Source organism: Pararge aegeria, chromosome 10 (genome assembly GCF_905163445.1).
Source record: "Pararge aegeria chromosome 10, ilParAegt1.1, whole genome shotgun sequence".
Taxonomy (NCBI): domain Eukaryota; kingdom Metazoa; phylum Arthropoda; class Insecta; order Lepidoptera; family Nymphalidae; genus Pararge; species Pararge aegeria.
In genome coordinates, this window is record NC_053189.1 from 16,674,736 (window position 1) to 16,691,859 (window position 17,124).

The 17,124-nt window shown below is 35.2% G+C and overlaps 2 protein-coding genes across 2 annotated transcripts in view; both read right to left on the bottom strand.

Annotated features, from left to right (window-relative positions):
- Positions 1–777: 777 nt before the first annotated feature.
- Positions 778–11,952, bottom strand: LOC120626930 (organic cation/carnitine transporter 7-like). Its single transcript, XM_039894738.1, has 10 exons — positions 11,786–11,952; positions 10,908–11,066; positions 8,901–9,063; positions 8,206–8,327; positions 6,979–7,214; positions 5,522–5,676; positions 3,958–4,090; positions 2,812–3,086; positions 2,389–2,516; positions 778–890 (listed from the first exon to the last, which is right to left on the bottom strand). Exons 1-10 carry the CDS (start codon positions 11,928–11,930, stop codon positions 832–834), a joined length of 1,575 nt encoding a protein of 524 aa, XP_039750672.1. The 5' UTR covers positions 11,931–11,952; the 3' UTR covers positions 778–831.
- A 2,534-nt stretch (positions 11,953–14,486) lies between these two features.
- The window catches only part of LOC120626929 (synaptic vesicle glycoprotein 2C-like), a 74,182-nt gene continuing 71,544 nt past the window's right edge, over positions 14,487–17,124 (bottom strand). The window contains exons 11-12 of the mRNA XM_039894737.1: positions 16,444–16,571; positions 14,487–14,612 (exon numbers count right to left, since the gene is read on the bottom strand). Coding sequence (XP_039750671.1) covers positions 14,554–14,612; positions 16,444–16,571 — 187 coding nt within the window. The 3' untranslated portion in view covers positions 14,487–14,553. The remainder of the gene's footprint in view (positions 14,613–16,443; positions 16,572–17,124) is intronic.

Sequence of the window (17,124 nt, forward strand, 5' to 3'; positions counted from 1 at the left end):
AAATGCTGTAGCCTTGCATGGATGCATGCCAAATTTTATCCAAATCCGTTCAGAAATATTTGCGTGATTGAGTAACAAACATCCACACTTTCACATTTATAATATTAGTAGGTTATTCATGAAATATTTACCAGTACTAGCCTATGTACTTAGTACCCATTACACAAACTACGCTTACTTTGGGGCTGGAATGCGATGTGGCAATACCTCTTTATCAGTAGTTGTAAAAGTTCTAACTACTGCCCCATTTAGTCTTATAAAGTGATTTATCCCTATCCCTATCCCTACTCCCTACTAATATTATAAATGTGAATGTAAGTTTGTTTGTTACGCTTTCACGCAAAAACTACTAAACCGATCATCATGAAACTTTGAACACATATTTCTGAAGGTATTAGAATTAATATAGGATGCTTTTTATCCCGAAATTAAGCTCAGTTCTTTTGGGAGTGGGGTAGAAGATGTTTGACGATTTTACACCATAACGCCGTCAAATGATACCGATTTAAATAACTACATTTGTCCTTCAGATGTTATAATGTCTGTTTAATTCTGCCCAAATTTCGTGTAGATCTGATGAATGTGATTGGAGATAGAGGACACAACTCCTCAGCGGACGACAGCCAACACGTCGTTTAAGGCTAAATACATAAAGTGCGTAGAATTACACCACTCAAATGCCACATGTCTTTCGAAAAACAAAAACAACCGCAGACGAAGTCCCGGGCAACAGCTAGTTACACCATAAAAATTCAAACAAAACATTCATCATAAAATTTCCTGATTATTATAAAGTAAACCTTACAAACTACGCTAATAACAACAGATATCTTATTGACTTTCTCTTTTCACGTTGTCCGGTGGAAGAAACCAGCTCACGACGACACCGCCTGCGAGAAAACAAAGAGCAATATCACTATAATCCTTATCAGCAGCTAATAACCCACTGCGGGGCACAGGCCTCCATAATAAAGAGGCATTAAGAGCAACTGCTGAGCTTATATTTAACTTTCGTAAATAATAATAAAAATAATTTAATTTTAATTTGGTAACTATGACACATCTACACTATTACATCATTATCCTTATTTTTACTACTATTATAAATGTGAATGTAAGTTTGTTTCTTCGCTTTCACGCAAAAACTACTTAACCGATCCTCAAGAAACTTTGTAAACATATTCTTGGAAGTGTTAGAAGTAATATAGGTTACTCTTCATCCCGATATTAAGCTCGGTTACATTGGGAAAGGGGATGAAAGTGTTTGATGATTTATACCATAACTCCGAAAAATTATAACCGATTTAAATAATTATTTTTGTACTATAGACGTTATAATATGTGTTTAATTTTGTCCAAACTGTGGTTGGAGATAGAGGACAGAACTCCTCAGCGGACAGCAGCAAACTCCTCATTCAAGGCTTAGCGATACTGAGTAGGTACTTTAAATTTTTTTAGAACTACAACCAAATTTAATGCCACATCAAAAAACATAATCAAACGCAGATAAAGTCGCGGGCAACAGCTAGTAACAGAATAATTAAAAACTAAACTAAGTCAAAAAAACTTACATGAAATATTAATATTCAATATACAAAAAGTTACAAATTAGAATTTCTGCCTCCAGACCTACGTGGAGTTTAATATAAAGCTTGTACATCGATGTCAATGTTTCGCATTTCCGCTCTCAGTTCAACTGGCTCCTGGTTCGGGCCGCCGGCAACAAAGGATCCATGCACCTTGTTCACGGTTTATTTTTATTTATTTATTTCATTAGATATACCAACGATACACTGTATTATCATTAATCATTTTACATTATAGTTTAATACAGTACAGTTATCACTTACAGGTATACACAACATTGAGGTAAGTCCGGTTAAAAATAATTAAATTAAGTCAAAAACAAAAATAGTAAGATTAAACAAATGAAAATAATGATTAAAATTAAAATAAAAAAAAAATAAAAATTTGAAACAGTTAAGAAAAAGAATTTGAAAAATATTACTCTAAGTATAATTGCGCCTTAAAGCTAAATAAAGTGGTTCTGAATAATCCTCTCACACCTACCTATGTACCTGGTATGTCATCTATGTACAAGTTGTAATCATAAACTTGCTATCTAACTGTTGTGTACTGACTACTGGTAGGGTTGTGATTGCAACTTAAATAATAAATAAATAATTTGTTTCTAAAATGAATATCATTGTTCTATACCACACATAAACTCTGTGTAGTTTGAGAAGAGGTGATTGACCTAGTTGTCGTAAATTGCTTTACTCTTAAGTTGACCAATAAAAAAAAATTGGGTGTACTTATACACATTTCAATCTCGAGAAAGGTGGTCTGTGTCCAGCAGTAGACTTCAGATAGGACAGTAATACTTACTCAGCACGTAAAAAGACCAGGCGTAGAAGGAGGTGGTGCAATGGGAGTCGAGGTAGCTGCCGACCAGGTTGCTGCCGACCAGTGCACTGCCTCTGGCGACCATCACTCCGAGACACGCGGCCATGCCACTATGGAATATAATGCACCAGAGATTCGTTACGTGACCGGTACCAATGTGGCTGGCATTTCATATATGCGTCAAAGCATTGCCTTCCCTAAAAAATTGTATATAATTCGTTTAGGTATTCACACCCCTAATCATTCAGTCCGCTACCATCTTAAACTTCATCATGACCAGGTGAGAATGTAGTCAAGGGCCATCTTGTACTTAGTAAAACAAAAACGAAACTACGAAAACCGTAAGAAAACGTAGCAAGCACTCACGCGTCTAATAAACTTGACATCAATGTAAAAGGAACTTACCGGTATGACGTAGGGAACATGTCCACGTAGTAGGAGAAAATGATCGATATACAGACACAACTAATCATGAACCCCTCCAGTAGGATCATACTGGCAATCCTGTCAGTCACCGCCGGGATCACCACGCCGCATGCGAAGCAGAACAGCATGAGGCTGATAAACACTGACTTCTTCCACCGTGATAAGGAGAACACTCCAATATTTATTATAGTATACACCGAAGATTGAGCTACAGCCATCCAGAGTACCAACTCACTGACTGTACCGACGCAGGTCTGAAATAAAAAAAGGGTAGAAAACATGTCATTTCACACTAGTGCAATAAATTTCCACAAGTATACCAAACGACGTTTTTAACACATTTGCCGGTAAACACAAATATTATGAATAACTTTAGGCTAAAGGAGTACTATAAGAGATTCAGACGGTCTCTCCTAGTGCTCTTTTTGGTAATGTGTGTGTGTGTGTATGACGATGTGAGATGGTGATAACAAAAACAAAATAACAACCGGCTAAGTTTGTTGTGGGCTTCTTCTTAGACCAGGGCGCGATTAGAACGCTCGAAGCTTTAGTTTTAAGTTGACGAATTCATTTATCGCCATCAACTTACTTCTAAGTATGTCATATTTTACATGTTATATACGCATCAAAAGTGTGTGCCTATTTGAATGAAGAAATATTTGACTTTGACTTTTGACTTTGTTGTGTGTTTATTTGTTTGTCACAGTACAGTTAGATGGCTTATTTATTTATTTGTAAACAATAACATAAATTATATTTATTGTAAATATTAATTTTAGTTTTTATCTATTATTGCTTATATAATTTAAACATAATATATGCAGTTTTTAATTAATTTTAAAAATAAATAAAATGTTCGAAACTTAACCAAAGGGTGATATGGATAGCTTAGAACAATTGTAAAATTAAAACGAAGGAAAAATAAAACGCACTTGAGTGTAAAAAAAACTAACTTCCGCATAATATAAGCTAAATAAAGTCTCACTTTTTGAGCTTTTTTATTTTGAAACTAACTTAAACGAATTCGGTATTTAATGTTTATGTTAATAGTGTAGAAAATGTTGTAGTGTAGATAATCATATTATCACCCTTAATGCACTCTTGTTCAGCGACAAACTTTCTTACCTCCATGCCTGCATCTAGTTTGTTGGAGTTAACAATCATATCACAAACTCCAGCGGCAGCAGTTGCATTCTCATTATATCCCGAGTAGAATGTGTCCATTACAAATGGCAACCAAATAAAGAAACCGTTATTCCTAAAACAAATGGAGAATTGAAAACAAATCTATAGTCTAGTCGACAAGGTTAAAATCGTGTTACTTCTTGATCAACCCCTGAAAAATGTGAGCGATGAATTCGCTTCGGAATGCCGTATAGAAAAAAGGATCGAAAGTATAATATATTAGCACATTTAAATTGCAATTGTTACATTTTAAGATACAAAAAAAGATGAGAAGAAAGTGCGAGTCGAACTTCTTTTTTAAATTTGCACGTTGGCCATTTTGAAATTCACTATCTTGGTTTTTTTTTATTATTGGTTATTATAGTAGCAATGGTGAAACACGAGAACAGAACTATTATTATTTTCAGCAGTACCTATCATGAGATACAGTCCGCTTACGGACGGATTGACAGACTCCCTTTGGGTAGGTAAGGAACCCTACAAATATGGGATGACCCAGCTATGGGACGCCACACATTTATTGATTATAAACTGATTGAATATAATAATATATAAGGTATAATAGAAGATCTGATATTGATGTACGTTATGCCGTCGTATTAAATAAAAAATTTGGAAAATCAAATAATATTTTCCAAATGTTATTATTTACAAAATAATAGAATTAGAAATCAAATCTAATTTATCACTAAAAAATAAAAAATAGTTAAAAAATAAATTGATGAAACTTTTTATATAAACTGAAGATCAAAAGGCGCAATAAAGATAAAAAAAAGGAAACTAAGAAAAAAATATTTTTTTTTTTTATTATTATTATTTTTTTTTTTTATCATTTACTATATAAAATATTACTGTATTGTTTAAAAAGAAAGTGCCAGATCCGGATACGGACAGACATTCGGACGTCCTCAAATATTTTTGTAATTTAATTTTTCTTTTACTTTAAACAAAATAATTGTATTTTAAAAATATCAAATACATTTTTTTCTTGATACATTTATGATAATGTTATCCTATACGTGCAATGTGAGAAAAATACAGTCATTTTAAAAAAATTCCTTGACTTTCATATATCTGGAGTAGAGCATAACCTAAACGCTTCGCTTATGTGGCATGCAAAATGATTAATGATGACAGCAGTGATTGCGGTGTATATAATTACGCAACAAACACACACACACACACACACACACACACACACACACACACGCGCGCGCAAACGCACCACAAGTAGACACACATGTTGTAATTATCTTTGGTTAACCTTTATAACTTTAAATTATACTTAATTTTGATTTATATAACTTTGATCAACTTATTTATTTCAATTTGTATATTATGTTATGGAAGAGCGGGGCCGCCTGCCACAAGTGCTAGTAGTAATACTAGTAACTTACTAGGATGCCCCCAATTTCAATGTATTATTTTGCTGTAGGTACGAAACGAAATAAATATTTTTAATTTAATTTAATTTAATGTAATACTTAGCACATTAAATACATACGTTGAATAGATGACTGCAGTTATGTAAAACAACTGGATCGTTTTGTATAGAAGCGGAGGCTTGAATAGTGGTACAGTTTGATCTTTCAACGACTTCCAAAGTGGAACATTCTCCATCCGTAACGTCTTGGTCTCTTCTAGAACTATCCTCTTCACCTTGTAAGATAAACAATTTTAAGTATTTTTAAAACAAGCGTTTAACGCAATCTATACACCTAAATATATTATCTCTAACAAATAAATAAATTAGTATGTAGATTTTGTGTTATTCCGTGAATCTCTGATCTTTACAGTGGAAACTTATTCTACGAAAAAAAAGAAATACATCACCATAATTTGTTGTAAAGATAACTTTTAACTTCTATTACCAAACCAAGTTTTAAGTAAGACTAGTTTTTCTAGTTTGCTCCTTTATGTTAATCTGGTTGATAAAGGAACTTAAACTGAGTTAATCGCAAAATTTTCTATTTTAAGTAGGTACTTAACATAAATTCATACTTTTTGTATATGCATTTTATCTAACAAAATAAAGTTTTGGCAACAAATATTTATTGCTAGAGTAGGTTACATACATTCTTAAAAAAATAAGCCACTCACTGGTAAAATGAGTCGTGAGTTTGTGCTTGTTTATAAGGTTCCCTAAATACTACTTTTCTTTAATTACAAATTTTATTATATTTATTAACGAAAACCGACTTATCGACGGCCGAGTGGCCGAGTGGCGCAGTGGGCAGCGACCCTGCTTTCTGAGTCCAAGGTCGTAGGTTCGATTTCCACAACTGGAAAATGTTTGTGTGATGAACATGAATGGTTTCAGTGTCTGGGTGTTTATCTGTATATTGTTAGTATTTATGTGTATTATATTCATAAAAAAAGTATTCATCAGCTATCTTAGTACCCATAACACAAGCTACGCTTACTTTGGGGCTAGATGGCGATGTGTGTATTGTCGTAGTATATTTATTTATTTATTATTTTACTATATACCTACACGGATATCTCATCTATGCATTTTTTAAGGTATTGTACACCGACTGGTTATATAAGTCGAGGCTGCATTTTCAAATTTCATGACTACAATAATATCATTTGACGACCTTCTACCCGCAACGGTGAGCGCTGTGAATGGTTCAATTACCGGTAGAGGCAATTTGGGAATTCATAATTTCTGAATTGTCTCTGGTCCGCACTGGTTGGAGGCTTTGGCCGTGGTTGTTTACCACGCTTCCGAAAAAGACGTATCGCTAAGCGATTTGGCGTTCCGGTACCATGTCGAGTAGAAACCGTAGGGTTAATTATAACTGCCATACTCCCGAACAGGTTAGCCCGCCACCATACTAGACTGCGTCATAATTTACCAGCAAGTGAGATTGCAGTCAAGTGCTAACTTGTAGTGGAATAATTATAATAAATAATTATATTATATATAATAAAAAAATAATTAAAAAACATACTCACCGGATACTTCGATACATCCCCGCCGTTTCTCCTCGTAATATTCTTAAGAGTATCCAAAGCCTTTTTCACGTTTCCAGCATTCACCAAGTACTTTGGGCTTTCGTAAATGAAACCCAGCAACGTTGCGGACAAACCGAGTGGCAAAGTGAACACTAGATTAAGCAACCGCCAATTGCTAAATGTTATGAATTCAAGATCAAATGATACGTCCAGATTCAGTATTAAATATCCAATTACTAAAAAGAATTATTAGCAAAATAAAAAATCACATATAGAAGTAATAATAATATACATAAGTATTAGGAGATGTCTCTTAAAAAGTTCAAAGTTTGTATTAAACGTAAGCTTATAGAAAAGTCCTATTATAGTATAAAGGACTACGTAAACGATAAAAAAGCTTGGGTGTAAATTATTGCTCTAACCAGGTTGCTCTTCTAATAATTTAAAATCACATTGTGAGATGGTGATAATAAAAAAAAAACACCCGGCTAAGTTTGTTGTGGGCTTCTTCTTAGACCAGGACGCGTTTGGAACCCTCGTAGCTTTAGTTTTAAGTTTACGAATGTGGTTATCGCCATCATCTCACTACCGTGTAATTCTTATGTACGCATCAAAAGTGCCACCTATGGGCCTACTTGAATAAAGATATTTTTTACTTTCATAAGGAACCCTGTAAAAATATTAAATCAAAAGAAGCATACACATTTTTCCATACAAACGAATTCGAAACATTAAGTGTTTACTTATGACAACCCTATTGAAGAAAAAATACCGACACGTGCATAATACATACGCTACGCAACGCGTATCTAATAAAGTGACAGAAGTCACATGATTTTAATTTTGCATTATTTTTGTTTGTTGTGTAATTTTGTTCGAGCTGTATCTGATTTCTTTCCGTAAAACAATGGAACTGGTTTACTTATAAACTATTAGGTTTTCGGTTTTCACAGATAAGTCTCAGAGACAGTACATAATGTTCTCCTAAAGCCTGTGAATTATTTCGGTTTTCATTTACACGATGTAGAAGCAATAGGAGAAAGGAGCAAATAGGAGCAAATTAGAAAACACCCAATTTATTTATTCTTTATTTAGCACTTTAAGCTGTCAATACCGGTTATTATCACTAACACATAATAATAATTGTTAGGGTTACCGCAACCGTTATCAATATTGGAGCAGCATTGTAGGACTAAATTAAATGATTAAAATTAAAGTGTCTGTTACCTATATATGATCCAAATGTAATTATAAGAGAAGTAGACACTATTATTATTAAAGAAGCTCTCAATTTCTGACTGCATGACTCTCCCAACAATGTAAAACCCAATGACTGAGTACCGCTTGAACTAAAAAAAAAACCATTTGACAGCTCTATTAAACTTCAATTCATTTAAACAAAGTTTTTAATTGTTATAAAAAGAAAAGTTTGGAAGTTTAGGTTAGTTTCGGGGGGCCGAGTTCCAATCCCAGCGCGCACCTAATTTTCCTTAGTTATGTACGCTTTAAACAATTAAAATATAACTTGCTTCAACGGTGAACTGAAAACATTGTAAGGAAACCTGCACGCCTGCAATTTCTCCATAATGTTCTCAAAGGTGTGTGTAGTTCACCACTCCGCAATGGGCCAGTGGGGGACTACGGCCTTCTTATTGTGGCAGGAGACCCGTGCCCTGTTGGGCCGGTAAAATTCATTTTATTAATAGCCCAACATAAACATCAGAAGAGTCACTGTGACGACGAATCAATCGAGCCTAAACTCCATGATTTCTTTCTCCATTCAAAAAAAATCTGCCATCGAATGATTCAACCGATTTGATTACAGATATAAAATGAAAAAAAGGTTGGCACCACCTGACATTTGCAGCCGAGGAAAGGACAGAAACTGATTTTTTTTAATTAATAAATAAATCACCACTTACAAACCACAGCTTCCAAATTTCAATACAGCCAGAACTATCCAATTCGGTGAGAAGGTGCTTAGCGTAGATAAAATAAAACTTCCCCATAGTGAGAAAGCTAATGCTCTTCGACGACCTTGAGTATCCGCAGCAAATCCCCATGGCCAAGCCGTGACTATGGAACCTGAGCACGACATGACTAATATTATTTCAAGGAAGCTGTTTTCTTTTTAGGGTTCATACACTATGTATTCAAAATTCAAAATTCATTTATTTCAAGTAGGCCTAATATAAGCACTTTTGAAACGTAAAGTCTGTCTGTTTGTAGTGACTCTACCACCGGTTCGGAAGGCAGATTCTACCGAGAAGAAGCTAGCAAGAAAATCAGCAGTTGCTCTTTTCCAACATCAAACATTTACATTTTACATTTTAACATTCATTTTTCTATCTTGTGAGAGATGAAAGCGGAGCCGGATGCTTCCAAGCAACCTTGTCATTAAGAAATTCATCAATTGTATAGTAACCTCGCTGTAATAAATGTGTTTTAGCACATTCTTCAAATTTATGCATTGGTAGGTCCAAAATTACCGTGGGAATCATATTAAAAAAAGCTTATACTCAATCCCACAAATGACTTCTGTACCTTTCGCAGACGATATGCAGATGTCACTAATTTATGACCATTTCTTGCAAGTCGACTGTTTATATCCACTTTTTGTTTATAAAGACTAATATGTTGTCTTACAAATACTACAATATTATTGTCTTACAATATTATTATAAATATATTGTGAAGCTACAGTAAGTATAACTATTTCTTTAAACTTCTCACGGAGGGATTCGCGTGATTTAAGATTTTATATATATTCGTACGGGGAATTACTATCGACATGCTTATTTCTGCCAGAAAGCAGCGATGGGGTGTTTCGGACTGAAGGGCGTGGTAGCCAGTGTTATTACAGGCTGAACACCTACGCCTCAGGTTGCTGGACACAGGGCGACACGTTGCGGGACGTGTTCCTCGCATGCCCTGTGACGTGTTGCTCTTTTAAAAGGCGATGGTTTACCATTTACTATCAGGTGTACTTGGTCCGTTAATTGCTACAAAAAATACTAGACAACCGGCTACTATCCAACCTTCAATTCGATTCTTGTTAATGGCTTTTGTCTGTGCCAACCGGGCACAAGGTAGTACGCCAATGTCTTGTAGATGGAGAAGGCACGAAGGAGATTGATCGGTGAAACTAATGAATAGTTAATTTTGAATATGTACCAAGAGAGGTATCCAATCTTATTAACCCATTAATTTTAGAAGGTTTTTTTTGTCAGTTGCCATAAAGTTTGGCTATTTTATTCCTTTATATTTACGTCACTTTTTAGGAAAATACGAACAAAAAAATATCCAGACCACCTATTATGGTTCTGTAAACGGTAATTGCTTTCTAAATAATTTATCTTTTTTAAGTTCACAGAAGCTGAAGACTACGATCAAAACGGAAACAATGCATCAACAATCGCGACACAATCTTTCATCCTTTTACACGGACGGAGTTTTGGTGTAAAATCGTCAAACACTTTCATTTCCTCTCCCAGAACAACTGAACCGAATTTAAAGGATAACAAGTAGCCTATGTCCTTCCTCGTAATATGATTTCATTTCGTGTGAAGTTTCGTTCGAATTAATTCAGAAGTTTCAGCGTAATGCGCGGCCCAGATACAAACAGACTGACACGAACGAAAAAAAATACAGATGGGTTCAGGATCCACTATAGAGTGAACTCCAAATAAAATAATCTTCAATGTACAGAATTTGATCCGTTACTGTTTTATAAGTATATAGATATTGTCTAGAAGCATTACCATGCTGTTGTCATAGTAAACAATGGCCTCATTTGAACCTTACAGTTCAACCGACACCTGATGTTATGGTTGACACTGCGTATTTCTCTAAAAAATATTAATCTCCGGTAAAAGTTGTAGAACAAAAGTTTTTAATACTTACTCGTATGTATACTACAATTCACCCACCTGCAAAAGGCGTCGAGAGAAGAATTGTCTTCTGATTGTGGGTGAGATTCATATCACATGCCCCGGTCAGCACCACGGATATACCAAACATGTCCAGGGTTATCCCGTGGAGTGCCAAAATAAGAAAGGCTACAAGGCCATAAGTGTACCATCCGCGTCCTGGAAAGAATATAATACACATAAATGCAGATTAACACCCAAACACTGAAAAACATTTATGATCATCACACAAACATTTTTTTCCGGTTGTGGGAGTCGAACCCACGGCCTTGCACGCAGAAAGCAGGGTCGCTGCTGACTGCGCCAACCGGCTGTCCAAATGTAATTGTTTAATTTAATTTAGATTTTGTTTATTAATCAATCTTTTAAAAATATAGCTAGTTTATATGGTCACAAATTCACTTTTAACTTTCAATAATCTTGTTAGAAGAAATATATATTAACTGGTATAAAATAAATGAAATATAATCTAATCATCTACTTCAGTATTTATTAATGTATACAACTGTAGCATTTCTAGAGGGCCCGAGTTTGATCCACAGCACGAAACTAGAACTATTTGCAGTTAATTGCAATAAGCAATCAAATATCACCTGCTGTAACTTTGTAGGAAAATTTCGTGAGGAAACCTGTATGCCTGAAAATTCTCCATAAAGTTTTAAATAGCGTGTGAATTCCACCATTCCGCGCTTTTCTGTCTGATGAACTACTGCCTGAGCCCTTTCCCATTCTGACAGGGGACTCGGGCCCTGCCACGAGTGAGGGCCGGTAATAATTGATAATGATTTGGATGTATTAATCTCAACGAAAATTATCTGTTACTTTATCTCCAAGGAATGGAACTTTTTCAAGAGAGAGGAGACATGTTAATTACTCACCTGCCAAATCTAGAGCTTCTTCAAATGTATAAACCTTATCCGTATTCTTGTGACCATTAAAACTCCAACCAGCATACTCCGAGCTGTCTCCACTCCTATCCAAGAACTCAACATTTTTGTGCAAATATTTCCCCGCCACCGACATTTTATTTTTCTTCACACATCAGTAGGTACAATCAACTTCACGTTATGTAAGCGTATGCAAATACTATAATTTCAATGGCACTTCTTTAACATTGCATTGAAATATAAGGACTGAGTGATGAAATAAAGATAATTAGTACTACCTAAACTTTTTTTTTTATTTGCGTGCCACATCGTTCTCGTGGAAGTTTTAATGTTTATGTAGTTTAATGACTATGTTTTATACTTTTACAGATGATGATCGTTTCTTTCATTGAATGATAAAAATTGTTAACGAGCGAAGCTTTTAAGGACCAATTCTGAAGTCCACGCAGACGAAGTCGCGGGCAGCAGCTAGTAATATTATAAGTGAGAAAGTTCGTTTTTCTTTTTAGTTTCCCTAATCCTAAGGTTGCCTGGCAGAGATCGCTACTTAGCGATAAGGCTGCCTTTTGTATCCTGCTTCATTCTTCATGTGTTTCTTTTTTTTGTCTCGTTTTTCTGAGTGGTGTAAAAATAAAGAGTATAAATAAATTAAAAAATAAAATAAAGTTGATTTATATTGACTTAAATAAAAGTTTTCTTTCATTTTAATCTAACTCTGTGCTGAATTTCATTCAGATCCGTTCAGCTGTTCTTCAGCATAACCATACGTAGGTAACCATGCGGCTCTTAGCCAATCAATGGTGCGCATGATGTATAAAGCCGCAGCGGTACATCAAGTACCGCGCGTACCGCTTCGCTTCGTGTACACCAGCCGTTATAGATTAAAAAAGTATATCCCAAAGCGCAGTCGAATACAACTACTAGTAAAAAAACTGAATTATATCTTGACTTCAAACTAATTAGAGGTACTCGTGCGATTAGAGGTTAATGAACCTCAGCATAATGACTTAAGTAAAACTCAAACAAAATAAAATACCAATAACTGGTTAGATAAGGATATGCGATGTCACGTTTAATTTTTTAGTATGTGACTAGTTGCACCCCGCGCTTATACCCGAGTTAAAAAAAAGACTTGTGTGTACTCATGTACAGATGTGCGTGTTGTTATGCTTGTTTGCCGTAGCAAGGTAAAAATATTTTCATAATTTTTATCATATATCATATTATTCTATGTTTGTAGAGAAAACGACACTAACAATAGAAAAAAGGTATTTAATACATTGAAAGTTATATTTGGCATTATCTATTTTCACTGAAAATTAAAATTTGCGATTTTTGTACAATTAAATCAATTAAGTCACCGGAATGAGCAGACTTTAACCATTGAAGGTGTACACTATCAGACCTTTTTTTGATAAACTAAAATGTCGACTATAGCTAACTTCAAGGTGTCGGTTTTACGTCGCGCGCATCGTAAAAAGCGAGCTGGCGGACGATGTATTCCCCTCTTGCGCAACTACCTTCATCCTGTTAAAATCGTTTAACCATGTGCGGACGCATTTCGTTACATCGTATAATTTCACCTCATGTATTTTTCCTAACGCCGCTAAAGAAGTATAACTTCAACATTTCAAAAGATAAGCCATACTAGCTATTGCCCGCCATGTCCGTTACGTTTATAACGTTTTTCACAAACCCCGTCGGAACCGTTAGTTACCCTGGGATAGAAAGAAGGCTATGTTACTTTCCGTCCTTTCAACTAACTCTGTGCCAAACATGAAGTTGATTAATTGCTTAGTGATGGTGTGATGGAAGTTTCGACGACCTCCCTGGTGCAGCGGTAAGCGCATTGAATTTAAGTAGGAGACCCCGGGTTCGATTCCTGCCAGGGGCAATTTGGGAATTTATAATTTCTAAATTTTCTCTGGTCTGGTCTGGTGGGAGGCTTTGGCCGAGGCTAGTTACTAGTACCGCTATGTGATTAAGTGTTCCGGTGCGATGTGGCGTAGAAAACGATTAGGGGTATGACTGCCATACTCCGTAACAGGTTAGCCCGCTACCATCCTTGACTACAGTTGTAGAAATTTTTCATTAATGTTGCCATTAGGTACGTGTTTAGACTGATAAGCTTTTAGCCGCAGCTTCGTACTCGGTATTTTGGTGTTTCATGAATCCTGCGGAAACCGTACATTTCCCGGGATCAGAAGTAGCCTTGGTGTTAATCCAGGGTATAATCTATCTCCATTCCAAAACTCAGTCAAATTGGTTCAGTAGTTTTTACGTGAAAGAGTAACACACATCCATCCAAGATGGCCGAATGGCGCAGTGGGCAGCGACCCTGCTTTTTGAGTCCTAGGCCATCGGTTCGATTCCCACAACTGGAAAATGTTTGGGTGTCTGGGTGTTTATCTGAACATTATAAGTATTTATGTGTATTATATTCATAAAAATACTCAACAGCTATCTTAGTACCCATAATACAAGCTACGCTTACTTTGGGGATAGATGGCGTTGTGTCTATTGTCGTAGTATATTTATTTATTATTTATATTATTATCTATCCTTACAAATTTTCGCATTTATAATATTAGTAAAATAGGATTCACAGCTATAATTTTTAATATTTTATTTAAGTAAAGAAATATATGTTTAACAGTTAAAAAGGATTCTTATTAAAATAATAAAAACAACATGAACGGTGCTTATAGTAGCTATTTTATTTATCACGATACAGATAAAAATAATATAACAAAAGGCTATCACTGCGGCCGCTCTGGCCGCGTGCTTTTTGGTAAGATGATGCAGAGGAGGCCGCTCGCTGCAACAAACAGACGGCATTGAAAACACTGTTATCATGATAATATATATATATATATATATATTTTGTAGCCCACCAACCCGCATTATAGCAGCGTGGTGAGTCTATGCTCTAAAAACCATCAAGACAAGGCCTGTGCCCAGAAGAGGAACGTTAAAAGGCTGCGGATGATGATGATGATGACATACATATATATATATATATATAAATGTAAGATTAGTGCTGCAGTGGGTTGTTATAAGTTATTGATGAATTATGTTAATGTTTGGGCAGCATAGATTTCCTTGGGTTTTTTTCTAAAGATGGCACCACTGCGCGCGCTATGCGTCCTGACAACCTAATAACCGTATCTTTTTTTACAAAACAGATATTTTGAAAGTCGTAGAAATACATTTTATTTTTGGAATTTCATTGCTTACTTGTGTATTTTATATGTGTGAGTTGTTTTGTGTGTTTGTGTGTGAGTGTATACACACAAAACAACTCACACATATAAAATACACTGAATCTAGTGCATCTGAGCATTTGTATAATTAGTGTACTATAACTTTGTAACTCGGAGGTGGGCGGTGGTACATGCAGCACAGTTTTTACTATTGCAGTGCCACCCTTGCTAATATTTTAAGTTGCCACTGTAACTGTTTCAAATAAAGAATTATTATATTTTATTATTATGCATGAATATTTAAATTGTATTATTATTATTATACATCTTTGCTTAATAACACACTTATGTTTGTTGTTAGAAGTCGTTTTGACAAAATTGGGAGAACGGAAATAACTTATCTATAATTATCATAACTATCCTTATTAGTTACTTAAAAGCGACTTCACCAAATACAAATTTAAGATTCAACTTACTACCATTATTTAAAGCAGTATTACAAAGTACTATCTTAATAATATTATGGACGCACTTGTTTCAGAATAAGAATCATTATTCTTAACTGAAGTAAATACTCAACGATTCCTTGAATGCAGAAAATAAAACATAATTGTAAATTGCAACGTTGCACACTGAAATCTAAATCCAGCCATCTCACGTTCAACGCAATAAACAGCGGAGATGTTATTGTATATTCTTATTAGGTACACAAAACAGGTAATAACTAAAGGTAGATCTAAATATAAGTAATAACAAGTTTTGTTCTAATCTACGATCCAAAGTATGTGTACACAACTTGGAATTAAATTGAACAAAAAGTTAAGATAAAATTAAAGTTCAAACAAAAAATAATATTTATATATAATTTCCCTAAAGTTATGTGGAATGGTGCTTAATAATTTATTTTTTAGAAATATTTATCCTTTTGTTAAAAATGACAATATTACGATTACTTGATACTAAATCATTATTTTTATGTTATGACTAGTTTCCTTAATTATTTGCTTCTGTCATTAAGGGTTGTCTGGATCGCTTAAAGCGATAAGACCGCCTTTGCGCATTTTAACTTTATCCTTTTTGTATTTCCAATATTTATTGTTTTTATGAAGTGGTCGTAGCGCATTGGGTAGAAGCTCGACTTCAATTTCCGGGGGCCGAGTTCGAATACCAGCACGCACCTCTAACTTTTCTAAGTTATGTGCGATTTAATTAATAAAAATATCACTTGCTTCAACGGTGAAGGAAAACATCGTGAGGAAACCTACATAATGTTATCAAAGGTGTGTGGAGTCCATCAATCCGCACTGAACCAGCGTGGTGGACTGCGGCCTTAACCATTTCTCATTGTGGGAGGAAACCCGAGCTCTGTAGTGGGTCGGTAGAAGGCTGATGTGATGACGATGATGAATTATGTGCAATAAATCATGTATCTATCTATCTACTTACTTATGAGCAGCGAGCCGAACATGTATATCGGCACGATGCAGTGTTCGTCGACGAGTGCGCCGAACACCACGTTGCCGACGATGGCGCCGATTCGACCGCACATTACCGTCACCGCCATGGCCGTTGCGCTGTGGAAGCAAACGCACGTGATACGATAGGGCATACGTGATAAAACATACGTGCCACGAGATAAATATGTCCACCATTTTATCGTCCCATTTCTAATTTTTTTATAAGGTGATAATTGACAGACTAGGCAGATAAGTGGAAAAGCTATAAACAGAGGAACACTTTGAAGGCCGCCCCGTTTCCATCAACCTCAAAGCTGCTGCTAAGCCTCATAAAGGTAAATATAGCAGCAATGCTGGTGGTATGTATGGTGGTAGTTCCCCAGACGAACTCGTTTACAAAAAGCTGTACCACTTATTCAAAAAAATTCAAAATTCATTTATTTCAAGTAGGCCTAATATAAGCACTTTTTAAACGTCATGTCTGTCTGTGTGTAGTGACTCTACCACCAGTTCTCAACAGAAACTCAGCAGTTGCTCTTTTCCAATATAAAACATTTTTTGCTTCCAATCAAAAAGCATTTAAAGATACAAAATTTCTATGAGTTAAGTCCAGTGTAAGGAAAGACATAACAATTACACAATAACTTATATTGGATAGAAGCAGGCGTTA